The sequence below is a fragment of the Lates calcarifer genome, linkage group LG8, assembly GCF_001640805.2.
Source record: "Lates calcarifer isolate ASB-BC8 linkage group LG8, TLL_Latcal_v3, whole genome shotgun sequence".
NCBI classification, from domain to species: Eukaryota; Metazoa; Chordata; class Actinopteri; family Centropomidae; genus Lates; species Lates calcarifer.
Window position 1 is genome coordinate 15,406,446 of NC_066840.1, and position 19,247 is coordinate 15,425,692.

The 19,247-nt window shown below is 38.3% G+C and overlaps 2 protein-coding genes across 4 annotated transcripts; one reads left to right on the plus strand and one right to left on the minus strand.

Annotated features, from left to right (window-relative positions):
- Nucleotides 1-82: 82 nt before the first annotated feature.
- On the minus strand, nt 83-10,594 carry gdpd2 (glycerophosphodiester phosphodiesterase domain containing 2). Of its 3 annotated transcripts, none has more exons than XM_051072454.1 (17): nt 10,435-10,594; nt 10,235-10,293; nt 7,732-7,900; nt 6,789-6,892; nt 6,523-6,616; nt 6,195-6,254; nt 6,000-6,095; nt 5,792-5,882; nt 4,950-5,095; nt 4,276-4,358; nt 3,628-3,787; nt 3,314-3,520; nt 3,062-3,210; nt 2,168-2,315; nt 1,893-1,975; nt 1,766-1,791; nt 83-832 (listed from the first exon to the last, which is right to left on the minus strand). In XM_051072454.1, the coding sequence occupies exons 3-17, from the start codon at nt 7,816-7,818 to the stop codon at nt 747-749; spliced, it is 1,620 nt and encodes a 539-aa protein (XP_050928411.1). In that variant the 5' UTR covers nt 7,819-7,900; nt 10,235-10,293; nt 10,435-10,594; the 3' UTR covers nt 83-746. The 3 variants fall into 3 exon arrangements, with proteins under 3 accessions (XP_050928411.1, XP_018515920.1, XP_018515921.1); XM_018660404.2 differs by having other exon boundaries at nt 7,732-7,958; XM_018660405.2 differs by lacking the exon at nt 1,766-1,791 and having other exon boundaries at nt 7,732-7,958.
- Nucleotides 10,595-14,770: 4,176 nt separating this feature from the next.
- Nucleotides 14,771-19,179, plus strand: pdzd11 (PDZ domain containing 11). Its single transcript, XM_018660403.2, has 6 exons — nt 14,771-14,867; nt 15,364-15,489; nt 16,246-16,386; nt 16,523-16,621; nt 17,220-17,280; nt 17,775-19,179. The coding sequence occupies exons 2-6, from the start codon at nt 15,397-15,399 to the stop codon at nt 17,807-17,809; spliced, it is 429 nt and encodes a 142-aa protein (XP_018515919.1). The 5' UTR covers nt 14,771-14,867; nt 15,364-15,396; the 3' UTR covers nt 17,810-19,179.
- The last annotated feature ends 68 nt before the right edge of the window (nt 19,180-19,247 follow it).

Genomic DNA, 19,247 nt, shown 5'->3' on the forward strand with positions numbered 1-19,247 from the left:
AAATGTACTAGAAAAAGAGCAAAGTAAAATAAATATAATAATATAATAAAATATAACTTAATAATAAAAGCATACGCATGAATATCTAAATAAGCATTTTTTTATTGTTGGTGACATTTCTTGTCTCAAGGATATACAAAGAATAAGAAAAATAACTGTATTGTTTGTAAAAAATATATATCAGAAAAAATACTGAGTTATTACATAAAGGAACAATGAGCCCTATATATGTTTTCTTCTTTATGTTTTTATACCCATATGGCCCATATCCATTTATCTATACATTATCATAAGTCTCCAGTTTTGAAAAACAAACAAAATGTACAGGTAGTTCATATAGTAGAGAGTTAAATACACAAGGTTCAGGTTACAACGCATATTTCCTGCAGTGGTGACACCATACAAAACAGTTTTCCGACAAATCAAAGCAACGACAGAAAAAACACAATGAAGATCCACACTGCACATTGCAGTGATACAATCAGAGAAAAGCAGAATATTTTCAGTAGCAACAGAAGAATAATCAAAACCCTGTGTGACAGAAACCTGGTCAACAAGCTTTATACAGAAACAAAAACCTTAAACTGCCATCTAGTGGTTCAGTGCCATTATTTGATTCACATCTTAGAATTTCAGTTAAATCATCTTTCATGGCTTCAGAAAAAGTTAATTCACATTAACTTGTTTTCTTCCTGATTCAGATCCAGATCATTCCGGTCAATGCAGAAAAAAGATGCACGTCAGTTTCAGGGCTCATGAGACCTATGGTATAAGAAGGGAAACAGTTCTTTGCTGTTTGAGGCAGTAGTATCGTCGTCTTGCCTTTCTGTTCCTGTTTGGAGTCAGAAAAGATAAGAAAACAAATGAAGAGACCCACTTCAGTACAAAAAAACTCTAATATCTCTAAAACTCTAAAACGGCATCATTTGAAAAAGAAAAGAAGATCTATTGTGTATTTATAAATAGTTAGAATTTATTAATAAGAAAAGACATTTGAGTTGTCAGGTTGTGAAAAAAAATCTTAAACTTGAACTTATGATTTCTGTTTTGTAATGATGATGTTTTAATGTTGCTAATCCGGTAGTATGTTTTTGTTTGTTTCTCTTCAAAACCATGCCAGTAAATTATTGGTCAAATCCTTTTTTTAACAACCTGGCAACCCAAAACATGTTTTTAAACTAATCAATCTACTTCAAACTTTTAATGAAACCATTAGTTACAAGTGGTACCTGACCATTGTTAGGTACCAGTTGTAACCTATTGTTAAGGAGGACTTACTGGAAAGTGCATGATGCCCAGTGTTACTTGATGTTCATTTGCTTGCAATACACAATTCTCTAAAAAGTTATTTTGCAAATAAAGGGTGAAGGCTTGTATTTTTTTTCTTATTGCCAACAAAACTTTTGTCATTGTAGTTATATTTAACATTACAGATCAAACAAACCCAAAATATTGTTTGGATTAATATCACCATTTTAACCTACAACCTACATTCAGATTAATGGATTCATGGATAGAAATGGTAGTTGAAGACAGACAGGAGATAGGATGTGGAACACTGTGTGCAACACCCATGTTAGCTAGTTTTTTCTAGTGACATTATTCATTATGTTATCCAGAGCTGAAACAATTAGTTTGTTAATAGGTTAGTTGATCAACAGAAAATCAACTGATTAATTGTGAAAACCTGCAGATTAATCAGTAATGAAAACAGTCAATAGTTGCAGCCCTAAGCGTAACATATTCAAATCTAAAGTTACTATACCTCTTCTGTGATACAAAGTGTGTGTCCTGGCAGAAACAGTGAGGCTGGTGAGTCAGTCTATTCATTTTCATGGACATTTTTATATAACAAACACAAAGTGTGTACAGCAAACATCTGCTCAGCTTACCTCAGAAATATGAAGATCGCAGTCATTATTATAATAGAAAAAACATCCACTGAAATCCATATTATTTTGTATGTAAAAGGTCCCTGAAACACACAAACATGCCCATGGGCACAGCATGGTCAAGGCGTGTCGCATATTTTGGAAAACACGCGTACAAACTTGTCAGCCTCAAAGCAAATGCTGGATCAGTTGGTATTTAATGCTGAATAGTGGAAATAAAAAGAAAGAGAGATAACACATGAGGTACTGTGTGTGCAGCTGTATGTGTTGCTCACCATGACCCAGTCAGGCTTTTCCATGTCCTTAAGGAGGTGGCAGGAGTTGGTGGTAACGGAGCTGGCCCCTGCACACCACAGCAGAGAAAACAGCCAACGCTCATTAACCACCCACAGGTTAACTGTAACGTTCCCTTTACGAAGGTCTCTGCCAGATACAGACACAGCAAAAGAATGTAGGACAAGCAGCGATTTGTATAAATCATACTGTAGGTAAATGAAGAGAGAAGTGGAAAAGAGGAATTTGTGGACAGTAAATATTCATGCATGCATGCAGGTATGTTTGGAGCCATGTGTGTACATATGTAAGTGCATGTAGGTAATCAATAAAATACGAATCATACAAAAGTAAAAAGACTTGTCTGCATGCACACATGAATAAAAAGTAATAAAAACACACAAACACACTCCCTGCCTTCACAAGCATCACCATCCATGACGAGACACACATTAATCCTGCACACTATTTCACTGTATACAAACAAAAAAATGTTTCATATCTTTATGCGTAAAGTTCATTTGTGCTACCTAGTGATACGTTTTATGTCAAAAGCATGTGGAAAGCCTGAATTATAAAGCAAAGAAAGCCGTCCATGCACAGTGAGTTCATTTGGCACCGAATACAACACTTTGAAAACATGTTGCTACACTGCTTTTCATTCTTTAGAATCTTTTATTATGGTTGGTTTGCTCATCTATTTAACAACACTGTGGGGTTGGGACATTATTTGAATCATATTCCCTGGAGGCTGATCCTGTGCATTTATATTCAGTGCTAGCACTGTGTCTCAGCATGCCACACACACACTTTTAATTAACACACTACTGTGCATGCCCCCTAGCACCACCACATAGACAGTAAGGTTGTGTTTTGTTTCATATTTATGTTTTTACCTGATTCTTTCTGTGCTCAAATTGTTGTACTTCACATTCAGGTGGTTTCCTGTTTTGTTTAACATTTCAGTTTCGTTGCTGTAAACCTGGATGAATCCTGGAGCAGAGGAGATTACACTTTCTCTTTCCGCTGGTGGAAGCCAGAGAATCTGTTAAAAAAAAAAAAAGGGAAAGTACAACACCCTAATAAAATGTGCCTAATCATGAAATATCTCAATCAAATTCCATTTAGGTGATTAGCAATAGACTTACCAGACTTGGATCAATGCCAGAACTCAAGATGGTGCTGACTGTGTCGTTTATGTCACTTTCCTGGTTGGGGCTATATAGATCAAATATCACTGAGATGTTGTGCTGCATAGCGAGTTCAAGGAGCTCAAGTAAGGAGGGTATAGTCTGGTCTCTTGCTGATGTCCTTTCCTTTTCTGAGAGCTGGGACACTGAATGAAAAGGGTCCATCTGGAAATTCCAGTGATATTTTGTGTAACTGTAGCAGGCTGAATGACAATACATAAACCTTTATAAAGAAGCGTGTGGACAAGCATGTTTCAAAACACAGCCCTCACCTTTAGGAACCATTCACCTGCATTCAGGCTCTGTAATTCCTTCCAGGTTATGCAGGCACTTTGGCAGAAGTCTTTTTTGGGAAACTTCTCTTTAACATTTGTCGTTCTCATTAAAAACTCAGACTGATGATCATGCATCAAGAAAGGAATTCTGTCTTTACTAGATTAGAGAAACAATAAAAATTAGCATTGTGAAGTCAAAACAATCAAAATTTGATGCTGTCTTATTTATGATGCTATTGACTTCTGTGGTATCTTTCATTTCTGTTGGCTGCTATCTAGAATTAGAGAAGCCTGAGTGAAATAGAAGACCCATTGCTTCAAAAATTAATTTAAGGTGGTAGTCTATTACCAGTAGAACAGTAAGTAATGCATGTGCAAATGGAGATAGTGCTATGGGGGTGTGGAAAACATGTGTAATACCACTTTAAAGATGCTATATGTGAGTTTTTGCTATTGCTACTTAGCGAACGTTAGCATTAGCAGCTGTTTACTTACCAGTCTAGGAAAAACATTGCTAGCTCTGCATCAACTCCATCAGTGGAAAGCAATGCCAGTATTAACTCTTTTTGTGTCTATTTCTATTACTTCTACTGTTGCACTCAGCCACTAAAAAGCCTTGTAAATGTAAACCCATTTTCACCGTACCTGAGCTGTACGTCGGTCTCAAAGGCCGTCACGCCACACTCGATGCTCTTTTTGAACGACATCATGGTGTTCTCTGGAGCCAGCTGAACACAGTGAGGACAGATGGGTAAGACACACTCATATGCTTAAACTCTCACACTACCCTAAAGCTGTGTGAACATGCACAACCCCATACACAGTGTTTGGTTGAGCTTATTGGTGACTCAGGAGCGAAGCAAACTAACAAGGATGGAGCAGCACAGCATATGGGGCCCTCACATGACTGGACATTTGTTCACACCTGAGCCAGGGTTAGAATATTTGCTGCAAGGTGAACACATGAAAATGCTAAATCATTTCACATATTACATCAGTGAACAGATTATAATACTGTACTGCATTCAAAAGCTTGCTTTGAGTGACAGATTATATTTGCATGGATTGTTGCAGTCGATTTTTCTGTTTGGGTAGCTTACAATTGCAGAAATAGTTTGACATTTTAGGAAATACACTATACTATACTCCAGATAGTTTGATTCTAAAGGGAAAAAAAACTTTCTCTTTATCTGTCCAAAACTGGAAGTGAAAATTACAGTTCTAGAGGGATTATCTCTAAGCTATCTCTAAGCTTAGAGGGAACATTGCCAACAGGGTGTATCTTTAGGGTGCTGTTGAGTAAAAGACAGGGTGCTCACCATTGGTGCGCCTCTGTGGCCAATGAGCTTTGGTTTTTCAGGTAATTCAGACAACTCTATCAGACAAGGAGAGTGGATGCGCAGGGGACACAGGAAGATGGCTGCTGACACCACTACAAAGACCACCGCAATAAGGACCCCAGATCCTGGTGAGAACAAAAGTCAAATACTGTGAGACAATCCTCTGTAGCTGTCTTGTAGCTGTGAGTTTGAACAGAGAACAAACCTGTGCAGTAGTCCCTTTAGAAGTCTGAGTAAATAATGACTATTATTTTTACTGTGGTAGTCAAATACTTATCTTACTTATACTTATCTTTTTTGTACACTCTTGCAGCCAGTGACACCTGAATATTTGTGTATCTCTTTGCATAGTTGTACGATAAATGCAAATTACAGTAGCTAGTTGGGAAACAGTAATTCTTTCAACAACACTCTGTGATTTCCTCACTTGAGTTTCATAAAAAAAGTAATGAATAAAAAAGTTATGTGTGGTTAAGATTACTAGATAGGGGCATTGCTAATTTCTGTTATGACTGAACATTTGCACAGAGAACACCACCTCTGGTGTGTCAGAAATTAGGGTGTTTGAGTAAAGGTCCTCTGATACCACAGCTCCTCTACTTATGGTCCTATGTTGTCCTATGTTATCCTAGACTATATTTCTATTCTAGGGATCAGCATGGTTTATCTTTACTTTATCTTGTTGTATCTTGTCAAATAAACCTCATTTAGTAAAATGTTTTTTCAAAGCAATGATAATGTTTATGTCTGTAAAAATTGCTGTGTCTGTATTTGCTTGTGAGTCATGCCTGTGTGTACTCTCGAACCAGTCTGAGACATACCTGTTTTGGCCCAGAGGAAGGTGCGGAAGACAAACGGGCTCAGCAACATCAAAGCTCCAACAGCACCAAACTGCAGGAAAGGAGCTGTGGCCTGCCGAGAGGCCGACACCAAGAACAGACAACTTAGACCCATGTAAAAATGCATTTACACTCTCACTGCCATTCCCACTCCCAGTCGTCAGTTGGCGACAAGAGACCGTTACTGTACCTGGAGCGAAAGAGGAACAGTTGGCCATTCTTGTTTCCACGTGCTAATTCCTGTGACCCCGAGAGCAACGACTATAAGGCCAAAAAATAGGAAGATCTGTGCAGAGAAAAAGCAAATATGACATTCAGAAATTTGAACAACCCAAATAAATGATGTGATTTGGGAAAAAGCTGGACAGATTAATATTTACAATACCTTGTGCAGCCAATGTAAGTCTAGTCGTTCTCTTAAGGCAACTTGGATCAGTGCAAAGAGCTGAAATGAATGGTGTCAATTACAGAGCATGAAATTCCAACAATGGCCTCTTATTCTATGGCTCAAGAGTGATGCTTCCATGGTACAAGGCTAAGCTAAACAATGGCCATTTCATGTTTTTTATTTAGCTACAATTCTAAACATCCATTCCCATGCCAGTAATTAACCACCCCCATGACAATAAGGTTTAATTCAAGTTTCAATAATTAGGTTTTAACATCCTGCAGTCCTCAAATTCAACATCACAGCATAAACACTATGTTCTCACCAGTAGCAGAATGCAGTAGCTGACTAAGACTGCAGACATGATGATCACCACCATGAACCAGTTCACCCACAGTTTCAGTACTGTGAAGCCTTTCCTGATAATAGAACAATAGAGGACAGCACTAGGTTAGCAGAATAGAGGTCACCAATAAAGAGAGAGAAAAGAAAGGGAAAGAAAAGAGAGGATTCTGGGCTTTTGTACCAGATTCAATGTGGGTCGGTTGTGCATGTGCATGCGCATGAGTGTGGATGTTTGTGGTCACTCACCAGTTAATGTCCTCCTGGTCGTTATAAGTAACCAGACAAATGTACATCCAGCACAGAGAAAGCAGGGACACCAGGGTGATGACTGAGAACCAGCAGCATGCATGCTGAAATAAAAAGGTTGGGTGGAATATGATTCATTTGGACTTTTTAATACTTGGGGTTATGAGCAAAATAATAATGATCTTGTGTATTCTGTGTGTTTGTGTTTAAGTTTAAGAATGTGTGCGTGTGTACATGTGTGGACTCCAAAGGGAATTTGGTCTGGGAACACTGTGGAAAAAGGCCAACATTTTTTTCTCTGGTAGTTCTGCATCTTGCACTGACAACACAAACAGTGCCTTCATGCTCTTCTACCATCAGTGGCACACCTCCACTTCCCACCCCACTCTGATTTTTTTGTGCAAAATGATAGACCGCCACCATCCTCCTCCCCCTTAATACTCCTGTTCCAGACAAGTCCATAACAAGCCTGTTTGAACTTGTGAGTTTACTTATTTTTTTTGGCACACAAATGCATAGTCAACATTTGATACATCACTTAATTTACTGTATTTTCTAAATTTAATAAAAGTATGAGTAGCCTTCTCTAAACAAAGTTGTCCTATTTAATTTAAAAAGTGTTTAAAGCACCGGAGCTGTACGGCAGAACCATTCACTGGCAATATTTTATATCTTTTGGATTAATTCCAGTGGAATGTTAATTCCTTCTCACGGGGATTTTTAAAGGTTAAGTGCTCAGTGGAAGTGCAGGGAACCTGAAAACTGAATATAATGTGAAGCACTGTGGAACTTATTATTTAATATTCATTACACACTACATCGGGGTAGAGAGCAATCATGTAAGACTTATTTGAATTCCCTAGAAGTCATTTAAAAGTATGTTAATATTTGTCAAATAAGTTAAATATTATACAAACCACCACGGACAGCCAAAAATACTCACTTTTCTCTTATTTTCACTCGAGTCCTTTGTGTGGCAGCTGTACAAGCACCTGCTGCAAACTCTGCAACAGCCCTTTACTTGCGACATCTCTTCGTCTCCTCATTCAAAGTGTAGAAAGTGCAGATCCTGTTCTCTGCAACCTGGACACCTGACACACTTAGCCTGCAGCCTGGAGAAGGACGGACGGAGACCAGGTAACACTTTCTCTGGATACTGAGGAAGAAAACCTATGGAATGAAGGAGGCAAGACTGTGACAGAAAGCAAATGAGGGAGGGGTGGGGTGGGGAGAAAAGAGTTTCTTTGGGTATTAAGGCAATCCCTGCTCAATGGCCTCCTCAGTGGAGCCTCTGTGCAAAGGGGGGTTGCAGCCACTATAAGCACTTACAAAGGCCAGCACCATGGGGTATTGAGGCTAGCGCACAGACGGGCCTGAGAGTGAAGTCACACTGTTCCAGCCTTTGCAGCACAAACAGCCACAGTGACAGGCACATCCACGCACAGAGATGGAGGAGGAGGAGGCAGTGGAGGAAATAAACTGAGTGCAAGTTAAGAACACACAGTTTAAACACTAAGAGAGTGACCAGTGGTCTTTGGACGTGGATAATGACTGAAGTTTATAGGAATTAAGACTGCTAGAAATTTCCGTGAGAAGATGCAGCGGTGCAGAGGGAGAGGGTTACAGCAGGATTTTGGTAAACGTGTTGGGGCATCAAGAAAAAGGACATGGAAGATTACACACATTGTTTGTCACCCACCGATGAGACACATTGAGCAATATGGGTTTCTGTTGTGGAAAGGCTCTACAAAACGAGCAGTTTCTCGTTTGACTTGATTTGACTTGGGGTTCTGCCAGCTTTTTCCTTACCTGCATTGTTTTGTTTCTCTCTGTTTGCAGAAGCCCTCATGGCAATGAGATAGTGCAAGGTTAGGGCACGAGTTTTGAATAGATCAAATGAGGTTGAGTTTAGATTAAACGCTCACCCTAAATAATGCAATAAAAATGACACCCTAGCCTTAAGTAACATGTTTCTTAAAGAGAATTAGGAAATAATCAATTAGAGCATGTTCTGACAGGTCGACGGGTCTAGATGTCGCTGCCATGAAACACAAGACACTTTGTTTCAGCGGGTGAACTGAACGTGGACCAGGAAGCTTTAAGCCTGAGCTGAATGTTGAGCAATAGCCGTAATATGTGTGAGTAACCGCACTGTCAAAGTTTGACAAGATGACAAATAACTGTGAGGTAGAAATGTCCCCATTACAATTAAAGAACAATAAGATTCTTCCTCATGGTTGAGTGCCTTACAACAGTGCCCTTTTTATGCCTAACACCATCACTGTTTGTTCAGTGTGACTTCAATTGCTGCTCTCAGTTGCCACCTTGTAATTTAGTACACTTAATGCATGCTTCAAAGTATAGGGATATAATTTCACGCAATGGATAACTCTAGATAAAATAAAGGCACAGCACCCAGTGGTACCTGCATTGTTGAGCAGATGAAAAGAAACACACAGCAAGGTGTGTCTGTGTGTGTCTTTTAATCTGCTCTCACTTAACACTGGTTGGCAATGTAAACTGTAATTAGGCGCACAAATGTTGCAGGTGCACTACTGTGATAAAAACTGATGAGAGATGAAATATTTAATCAAAATTTCTGAAATGACTGATGTGTATCATTTCTCACTCTCACGCTTTCCCCGATGCAGAACTTCCCCTTGGACCAGAAATGACATTCCTTCCTTAAGATCAGAGACCATTTTGCCATCCAGCTATTTTCACTTCTCAAATAGTCCCTTTCCTTATCAATCTGTTACTAAGATTAAAAAAAGGAAAAAGGCACCACTAACACCTTAAAAGGCCAATCTTAACACAATCTCAAACTCATTAACAGACTTGCTCAAAAATCCTTTTTTTCTGCACTTCAACAGACATTTGGAATTAGGATCCCTTGTGTGTAAAACAATCTCTTCATATTCAGATGTCTTGTATATTATGTGCTTAGTTTCTGTGTTGTAATTCCTGATACAGACAATAGTTTTTCCGAGTTATGATTTTATCTTGATTTTTGGCATTTCTTCTTAAACTGACAAAAACATAGCGTTTTTATGTTATTTGATCTATCCCTGTTTTTTCTGTCTCATTCACAGGATTATGAATTCCACTAGATGTATACTAAAGCTGCATGTTACTCTTGCTTTCCCCATTTTTCTTCCTCTCTTGCTTTTTGCCTTCCAGTTTATCCACTTTTTAAGTTCAGGGGCAAAGAGTGTGCCTCAATAAAACAATACATTGATAAAACAACAAATTATGATGTGGAGAGAAGTTTAATTGAAAGCTTCAGTGTGATTTCCATGTGATTCAAGACCATTTAGTTTCAACCTGTCAGCTTTAAGCCCAAGTGTCCAAGCAGAAAATGTAATGTCCATCACCACAATGCTTTCTTCATTCGTGTAATCCTTTGCATCAAGAGAATTAAACCCATTATGTTCTTCATCACTTACCAGTGCGTCCAAGAGGCTGAGGTGCACGATCACGGTGCTTATCGCTTTTCAACACATTCCTGAAAATCAGAAAAAAAAAGGGAAAAAGAAAAAAAAGAACTGAATACACTGCACTTTCACTGGTAAGATCTATCTATCTATCTATCTATCTATCTATTATACTGTGTCGACAGAAGTTAACAAACTAGTAACTAACTCACCATAAATCACACTGGGTTGTTCAATTCTCGGTTAAATTGTACGTTCTCCCTCCGAAAACCACTCTGACTGCCTCCACTCTCCTTCTCTGCCATCCTTTTCACTTTCTGTGACCGTGCTCTGCATCTGAATGGCCCCGCGTGAATGGTTGGGGGTGTAGCCGAGCCAGAGGGAGGATCCAAAGAGCTCAGCTCAGGTGAATGTCAAAGTGAAATTTGCAGCGCAGCTCAGGTAGAGAATCGAACCAGTGTCTACAAAGACAGCTCCTCGGCAGATCTCATAAAAGCAGAAAATAGGTTATGTGTAAGAAACCCCACAATAATAGACCTAATGTAGTTTAAGATGTAGCTTTACTATCTGAATGGAAGCTAAATTATAGTGAACCACTGACACACTTTTTTATCAATTGTCCAGTAAGCCTTATTATAAATATCCTTCCATGGATTCGGCTTTTCCCCCAATTTTCCCAATATGTAAAGTTTTTTTTTTTTTTCAAACTTCCCGATGATTAATCCTCTCACCTGTCAGGTGATTTCACGTCTGCGTCATTCATTGACTGAGAACTGACTAGAGGCTAAACATGTGTGGGAGAACTGTTTGCTAATGTTTCAAACTGAGGCCATGAATGAATCGAAAGTAGGTAAATATCTATATTTGCTTTAACGTGTATCAAAATAAAGGTCTGAGATTTGTCTCGAGCCACTAAAGCAGCCTCGTGCCTTTGATGTGGTGCACGCGAGGGTTAGTTAAGGCAGCACGAGCTCCGCTGCTGACAGGTGGTTTAGAGAAACAGGAGAGTTGATTACCATTCCTTCATCTTGTCCTTTTTGAGAACTACAACCTGACTATATCCCCAAACTAACAGTGGTAGACAGTAACTAAGTACTTATTTATTTCCATGTACTCCTGCTTTATACCTGCACTCAGTTAATAATAGGCTATAAAATATAATCCACTAATAAATCCTCAAGTATTTTTATAGGTTATTATTAGGCCTACTTGTACTTAGCTCAATGTTTTACAGGCCTCAGTGTTTAAGTGATGCACATGAATGCATCACTACTTATAATGCAGTAATTTAACAACCTTTACATTGTTTCTAAATGAATAATGAGTACAGTTACTACTGTACTGTAGGGGCTTTGACTTGTAGCAGAGTATGTCTGTGTTGTGGTATTCCCATGTTAAATAAAAGAGGACTGAGGACTTCAATCACTAATAGTCAAAATGTAAGTCCTATATAATATATACATAATGTATTTAATAATGGCTTGGTTATAGTTATAGTTGGTTTACAGTTAGAATTCCTGGAAGAGGTTTTAGAGGAGGGACAATGAATGTATGCTTTGTATTACTGTTTATTTTCTTAAGTTTGTCATAATGACATAATGTTTTCGATTTGTGTACGTGCCAGGTGTTTGGTTTCGTTTGATTTAATTACACTATAAAAACATGCAGCGACTTGAAACCTGCTTGATAAAGCTCTATCTGTCACAAACTCTACCCCTGCCCCGTTTGTTTTTCCCAGTCTGCCTCCCTCAGCCATCTTCTCGCTTCCTCCAAACCCCAGACTTTTTCAGACGTGCTGTTCCCCACCTGTCCAGTCACCTGACTTCACCCTCCGTCTGCCCTGCGGTAACCCTTGTTTTCTCACCTTTCCCAGTCAACAGCCTCCCCACACCCACCTGCTCCCATTCCCTAATCGGTTCACACCCCCTTCTTACCATCTGTCTGTTCCCTGTCCTGCATTCATGTACCTGCTTGTCTGTTTGTTTCCAGGAAGTCTTGGTCATCATCAACATGTCATTCAGGCTTTGTCCACCTGCATTTGGGTCCTCCCCACCTGTGCTCTGATTATATAAACTGCAATACTACCACAGTGAACATTGTGTCTGGTTTACTTCTGCCATAGTGATTATTGAATAGTGAAGCAGTGTAGACCTGACCCATCAGACAGTCTGCATTTACACTATAACTAAACTACATGCAAAGACAATGTAACTTTGAGAATAATAACTGCAGACCGTGAGTTGTCTTTAGTTGTCAGCTGGAGTTGGAAAGAAATGTGTAAATGAGAGAAAGTAGCAGACCCAGATGAGAGCTAGATATTCAGCATTCTGTGATCTTACTTTTGGTTCCAGATCAACTTTCTACCATATGGAACTGTGATAAGGTGTGAGAATATGACTCGTTTACAGTAATAAAGACATATGTCACTGTGGGAGAAAGTTTCAGTTTTCCGTTTGATACTTATGAGCACAGCCAATGGGTCAGCTATACAAACTAATTTTCCAGTGTGCTGCGATCGCTGCCATTTTCGACATGAACATGTTCTGCAACTTTCTACAACTTCCTTCTTGCACTAATGTGGGTTTGGTTTAAACCTGATGTATGTTTGGAAACAATTTGTTAATGCCCTAAACCCAAAGGAATGTCCCATGTCATTCAAACCAGAGTCAGATTTCTAGACAAAGGCACTTAGGAAATTACACACTCACAAGTCCTGCTTTAGAGTAAATCATTTTCTTCACCCTCAGCAAGGGCGAGGAGAAGGACCTCACCCTCAGGGTGAGGAAAAGGACTTGAGGGCAGCAGAATTATTTGATGTGGTGTTTAGGTTACAGGAAGTAAAGAAAGTATATCCACTAAATCTCACGAAACAATTAGAGGGTAAATTAGGGAAGTAAAGGAAAGAAAATGATGTGTGTTGGAAAAGTTGAAGTAGCCAGAGTAGTAAGAATGGTGGAGCACAGGGTGGGTGGACTGGAGGGGATGATTTCTGGAGTGTCTCTCAATGTTAATACAAAGGAACTAGATGAGAGAATGTATAATAGTTCACTTTCAAGTGTTAAAAGAATGACAAAAGGAGATTAGAGTTTGAGAAAACTAGCAACAAATACAGTAAATTGCAGCAATGATCAGAGACAGGTATGGCCAGAGGAGAAGAATCTGGTAACCTTTATAACAGGAGTGATAAATGCAACATCTGACATTAAATCTAAAACTGAAATACAGTTGGTCAAGACTCAGCAAGCATGGTTTGATATAAATGACCAATAATTTCAATTCTTAAGTGAAATTTGAAAAGCCTAATTGCTAATGGACAAATGTTAACAATCAGTTAAAGACCAAAAACACTTTGGTCTTTAATTTTGGTGGAAAAATTGAGGTGAAAGAGAGTGTATCACTTCTGTAGCGCAAAGGACTGTTACAGAAAAGTGAATTACTGCAGCCCATGTAGAAGACTGGAATCAACAAACTTGTGTAAATAGATACACTCTTGATAGAACAGAAATGATTTTGTATGTTCCTGGGATTTTGACAACATTGTAATGGCGCTGATAAGATAAGATAAGATAAGATAAGATAAGATAAGATAAGATAAGATAATCCTTTATTAGTCCTGCAATGGGGAAATTTACATTGTTGCAGCAGCATAAGTGATTGAAAAGATAGAAAAAGACATAAATACGAGTAAAAGACAAGATAAAAACAAAATAATGGTATAAAAAATATACACATAAGAACAGTATAAACATGACAATGTAATAAAAAATATTAACAGAAGAGCAGTATACAGAGGACTAATGGTCAGGTAATAAAATTCAGTGTGCCTAAATGATGGAAATGAAACAAGGATAGATGTTAGTAAAGAAACCATCCTTCATCCTAAACTGGTTTACTATAATATTGCATGTATGGGTGGAGGATGTACCATGAAGAAATCATAGGGAGTGACTATTATCCAGCATTGTGGAAAGTAAATATTTCTTCTTAATATCAACTGCATGTCCAGTCAAGTCATACATGACAATATCTTACATCGTGTTTACACATTTAAGTAGGAGGGACTAAAGAAGTTGTTGCTATTGTGAAATAAAGAATGGGAGAAAGAAAGGACCCCAGTGAACTGGAAGAAAGCTATGAGGAAACTGGGGAAAGAGGCTATTAAGTTGGCAAATTACAGACTATAGCCTAGCCTAGAGTCACAGTTGTTTTTTTATGTGGAAGAACTTTTAAGGTTAAATAGGGTCAGAATTATCAAATAAATATGTTGTAGAAATTGGGATAGTTCAGGGGAGCATTGTAAGTCCCCTTTTATCCTCTGTTATGATGATAAATGATATATTTGCAAATATTCCAATGGATATGGGAAAATCAGTGTTTGCAGGCGATAGGGGAAAATCAGACTAAATTTAGATCATGAAATTAAGAAACCCAAGATGAAACTTATCAAGCTGATAGTCCACACTATGGATGAATTATTAAGAGAGTTGCAATAATAGCTATAACACATCTTACAGTGCATCCATGGTCCGCACTTGTGGACGGCATAATTCCACCTCCGCGACAGTAGGGGGCGGGTAAGATGCTAGTCATTGTTTAATACAGAAGAAGTGCTTGTTGCTAACTGTGTCAGACAGACAAGTCTGAGGTAAGATTATTTGTTGTTTAATGGCAGTAATCCGGCGTTTTTTATTCAGTCGCTATGTGGTGTCCTTAACCTTAGAGTTCAGATGACAGGAATACTGAATACTAGTCAAAATGAGCCGTAAACAGACCAAAGTAAGCTCGTCTCGAAGTTAGCTAGGAAGCTAACTGTAGCGTTAGATAGCATCTCGTCTGTGTATTACTGAGTGAAATGATCTACTTTCGGCTAAAATATTCACTTCCTTTGTGTTTGTGTGTTTTTATATAATCCAAATGTACATCCTTATGTCAGTATTTGTATTATGACACCAGGTTTACTCTTTAAAAACAACTTATCAACCAGTGGAAAATATCTGATCTGAACGCAGCTGAGATACAACGACATACAGCTGGTGTTATGTTTTGGTCTCTTTACTCATTTTTATGCTTAACTAACTGACATTAGTTTGCAATAAAGTAGATTCATTTAAATTGTTGTCTGTATTTTGTATGACAAACAGTACTCCAAACACAGTACAGCGTTTTCAGAAAGAATGGATCAAAAAATTCCCTATGATGACTACCAGCTCCCAGTGGTATTCCTGCCTTCTTATGAGAACCCGCCAGCATGGATACCCCCACAGGAGGTATGCTACATCTCTTGAACCATACCCTGTGCCTAAACCTGTACCTCTGACTTAACTAGGGGATGGTGTTTCCTCAGTGTTAGACAGATGTCATCACGGGCCTTTAGTATGAAACTTTGGTCACATGATAATAGGCTTTTTTTATATGAGGGTAAGATTATTACTTTTGTCACAGTTTAAAAGTGACCTCTGGTGTTTCATCTGAGCGCTTCCTTGATTTTTTTCTGGCTGTTCACTGACTCCTGGTTAACGACCTTGACCTGTTTAGTCGATGTTTTAGTGTTCACACAGAGCTGATGTAGTCTGTTTTCCTGTGTGTCCCTGTGTGCTCCTGGATGAGAAACTTTATAAACACTGGAAACAGACAACATAGGCTGTCAGATGAATTCATTAAAAACAAAACAAAAACTGATCACTGCACCAGCTGAAGAGAGGTCAAAATCATTCACCAGGAGTCAGTGGACGGCCAAAGACTAATCAAGAGGAGGTGCTGACATCTGATACCAAAGATGAAGACCATGTAGTGCAGTTGAAACCTCTGCAAAAAGACAATAACTTGATATTGGGTTGAGATCTTTTTATTTACTGTTTTTAGATTTTTTTGTTTAAAGGATTTAACTTTCATGCTCAGTTACTTAACTTTTCTGCTAGTCCTGACTGTCTTCCCAGTCCTCTGGTACGTGAACCCCATTTTCTGCAGGTTGTTAACTCTGATCAGATTGCATTTAGTAAGTTGAGGTTTTTCTACATTTGTAGCGTGTTCATCACCCTGACTACAACAATGAGCTCACCCAGTTCCTACCTCGCACCATCGTATTGAAGAAACCTCCTGGAGCCCAGCTGGGCTTTAACATCCGTGGGGGCAAGGCGTCACAGTTAGGAATCTTTATATCCAAGGTGTGTGTGTGTCTGTGTGTGACCCTGGTATTTGGTTTGGAATTTACTGGCATCCAAACTCACTGTGCGTCAGGAGTTTGCTTTGCTAAAATACCCACATTACAAAGTTCTGTATGCCTGTGTGATGGGTTGGCAGGTTGTCCCAGACTCAGATGCCCACAGAGCAGGACTACAAGAAGGAGACCAGGTTCTTTCGGTGAATGATGTTGATTTCCAAGACATAGAGCACTCTAGAGTAAGTTAAGAACAGTAATTTCAAGCTGAGATCCATATAGATTTGAATCAGCACATCATTATACAGTATATATTTCCAGTCACATTACCTGGTTGGTTGATGACATTTTCACTGCATAAATATAATAATGTCAAACTGCTTTACAAATGCAGCACCTCATGCTCTCATCTTCACTGTAGTTTGACCACGTTCAAGATGCAGTTTCAACACATATAGGTTATTTATTTAAAGAAAAAACACTTGTCATATTTTATTGATTCAAGCCAACTGTGTTGTCAGACTTAAATATAAACTACTGAACAGATTGGAGCACATATTTTCCTTTTGGTGTTTCATTTTAAGGAAATTTCTAATGAAATTTCTCCTGCTAACTGTATAAACAAATTATATGAAATCCAGCAACTATCAGCTGTGAGTCTTTGTCAGTGCTGCTGACCTTATCTTATCTCCCTGTGAAGGAGCAAATATCACATAAAACAAATGCCTCATTAAGATAATCTCAGTCTGCCATTGTTGACAACACTTTGCCCCAACAATTGTCTATTGGTAATAGCCTTTTTATTGTATTGTGTAAAGTTTATTTTTACTTCCTCTTTAGGCTGTAGAGATTCTGAAGACTGCACGAGAAATACTGATGAGGGTTCGCTTCTTTCCTTACAGTAAGTCTTACTCTACGAAATCAAACCAAGAGCATGACGTGAACCTTTAAGTCACGTAAACGAGTCTGTTGTCCAGATTTGACATTAGGCATAGCTTTGCCTTACGGTGCAACTAGAAAAAACTAGACCATTTATGTAGTCATATCTTTTAGTTTTGTCCATTGTGAAGATTGTGTACAGCTTATCATAGTATGCTTTCACTACAGCTTTATCAAAACTTCAGAGTTACAAGTTAATGTGTGAAGAAATCTTCCATAACAATGTTATCTCTTATCTGAGGGAGCAAATCTAAAGAATTTGAAGCTTGTCATCACACAGCCAGCATGTTTCAGTACCCTCATACATCAGCCATGATATGTTTCTGGGTAATATTGTTGTTTCTTTCAACAGCAAGAACTGGCTTTTTAATCACTGAGTCGTATTATAATGGTAGGGGATTAAAAACAAACATCCCTCTCAGTATTGTAATGTTGTACTCTGTGTCCCTTTATAAGACTACCAAAGACAGAAGGAGAGGACTGTACACTAGGTGGCAGCAAAGAGAGAGAGAGAGAGGGTGAGAGAGAGGTGGACGGACACGTCACCACACGTCATTGCCCTCCTCCCACAGACTCTGGCCTCCATTCTGTCTCTGCTTCAGGATGACTGATGTATGACTAACAAACCCATCCAAAGTCCTCCATGTAATGACAACATAAACTGTGTTACATGCTCAGTTTCCTCTCTCACGCCCTAAACTGCTGTGATCTGTGATGATTTCTTCTCCATCAGGATGCATTTACAGGAAGTGACATTTATAGTTTCTTGGAATTCAGAAATGTATAAAGCTGATAGATATTTTATATCAAGCATAACATTTAGAGACCCTGCATAACTTAATTAGATGTCTCTATTGTAGTCATAGAAATATAACAAAAGTATAACATAATTTTTCTAGTTCAGATTAGCACTGACAAATATAGACAAATATATTACTATCTGTAACTGTATCTAATGAACTGGCAATTGAGTGTTTATACATGTAAAAAAAAATGTATATATGCCTTAGATTTTACTAGACATCCACACATTTGCTGCAAAGACAGCGTGGCCTCACATACTGTAAGAGCAAATGATGTTGAGTGCACAGCACCTAGTAGATTTTTAAATTGTCATTGTGAATACACTGTATATCCTTTTTGTTTCTTAATTCAACAGCTAGTTGTAATTGTGTGGGAAATATTGAGTTGTGTAAATATATTCCAGTGACTGCTTTTGTGGATCCAGCATTACGTTAATACTGTCAAGTATAAATTCTGTTCATACCTGGTAAGTTTTATATACACTACTCCTGGGCTGAATGATATGAGTTACTTAATGTACGAGCTGATTGAGGTACCAAAATGTTGCGAGCGTAACTTTTGTCATGCTGTTGAAGTGCATGATAACAGCACATTGTGCCCTGTATTTTAGAATATTGATAAAGCCTATAATGAGGTGTTAATATATGTGTGATGGAGATCCTGAGGGCTGCAGATTTTCTTTCTGGCTGAAGACTCTGGCACTTTTACACACGTGCTTATCAGTAAAATCTTCAAATGCATCTGTAACCATTTGAACATTTTTAGAAAACATTTGAATAGCCCTGGACTTAGACTACACAAAGTGCATGTATTTTAAACAACAAAGACCTATGTAAATACCTGCCTGTTACATCTCAACACTGTCCTATTCTGTTGTACACTAATAATTTTCATAAAGGAAAAAGTTTAGGTTTTCCATCTGATTCACTTTTTTCTCATTGGTCCAGAGCTCATCATGAAACAAACCCTTAAAGTGTTTTTTAAAATAATTTTTCATATATTAAAAAAAAACTTGATACATTGATAAGTAAAAGAAATAAAAACGTTTTGAACTCTAGTAACCTTTGTCTATTTTGTGTACTTGAAAAGCCTGAAACAGAACTGGAAATTGACTGGTTTGGTCCG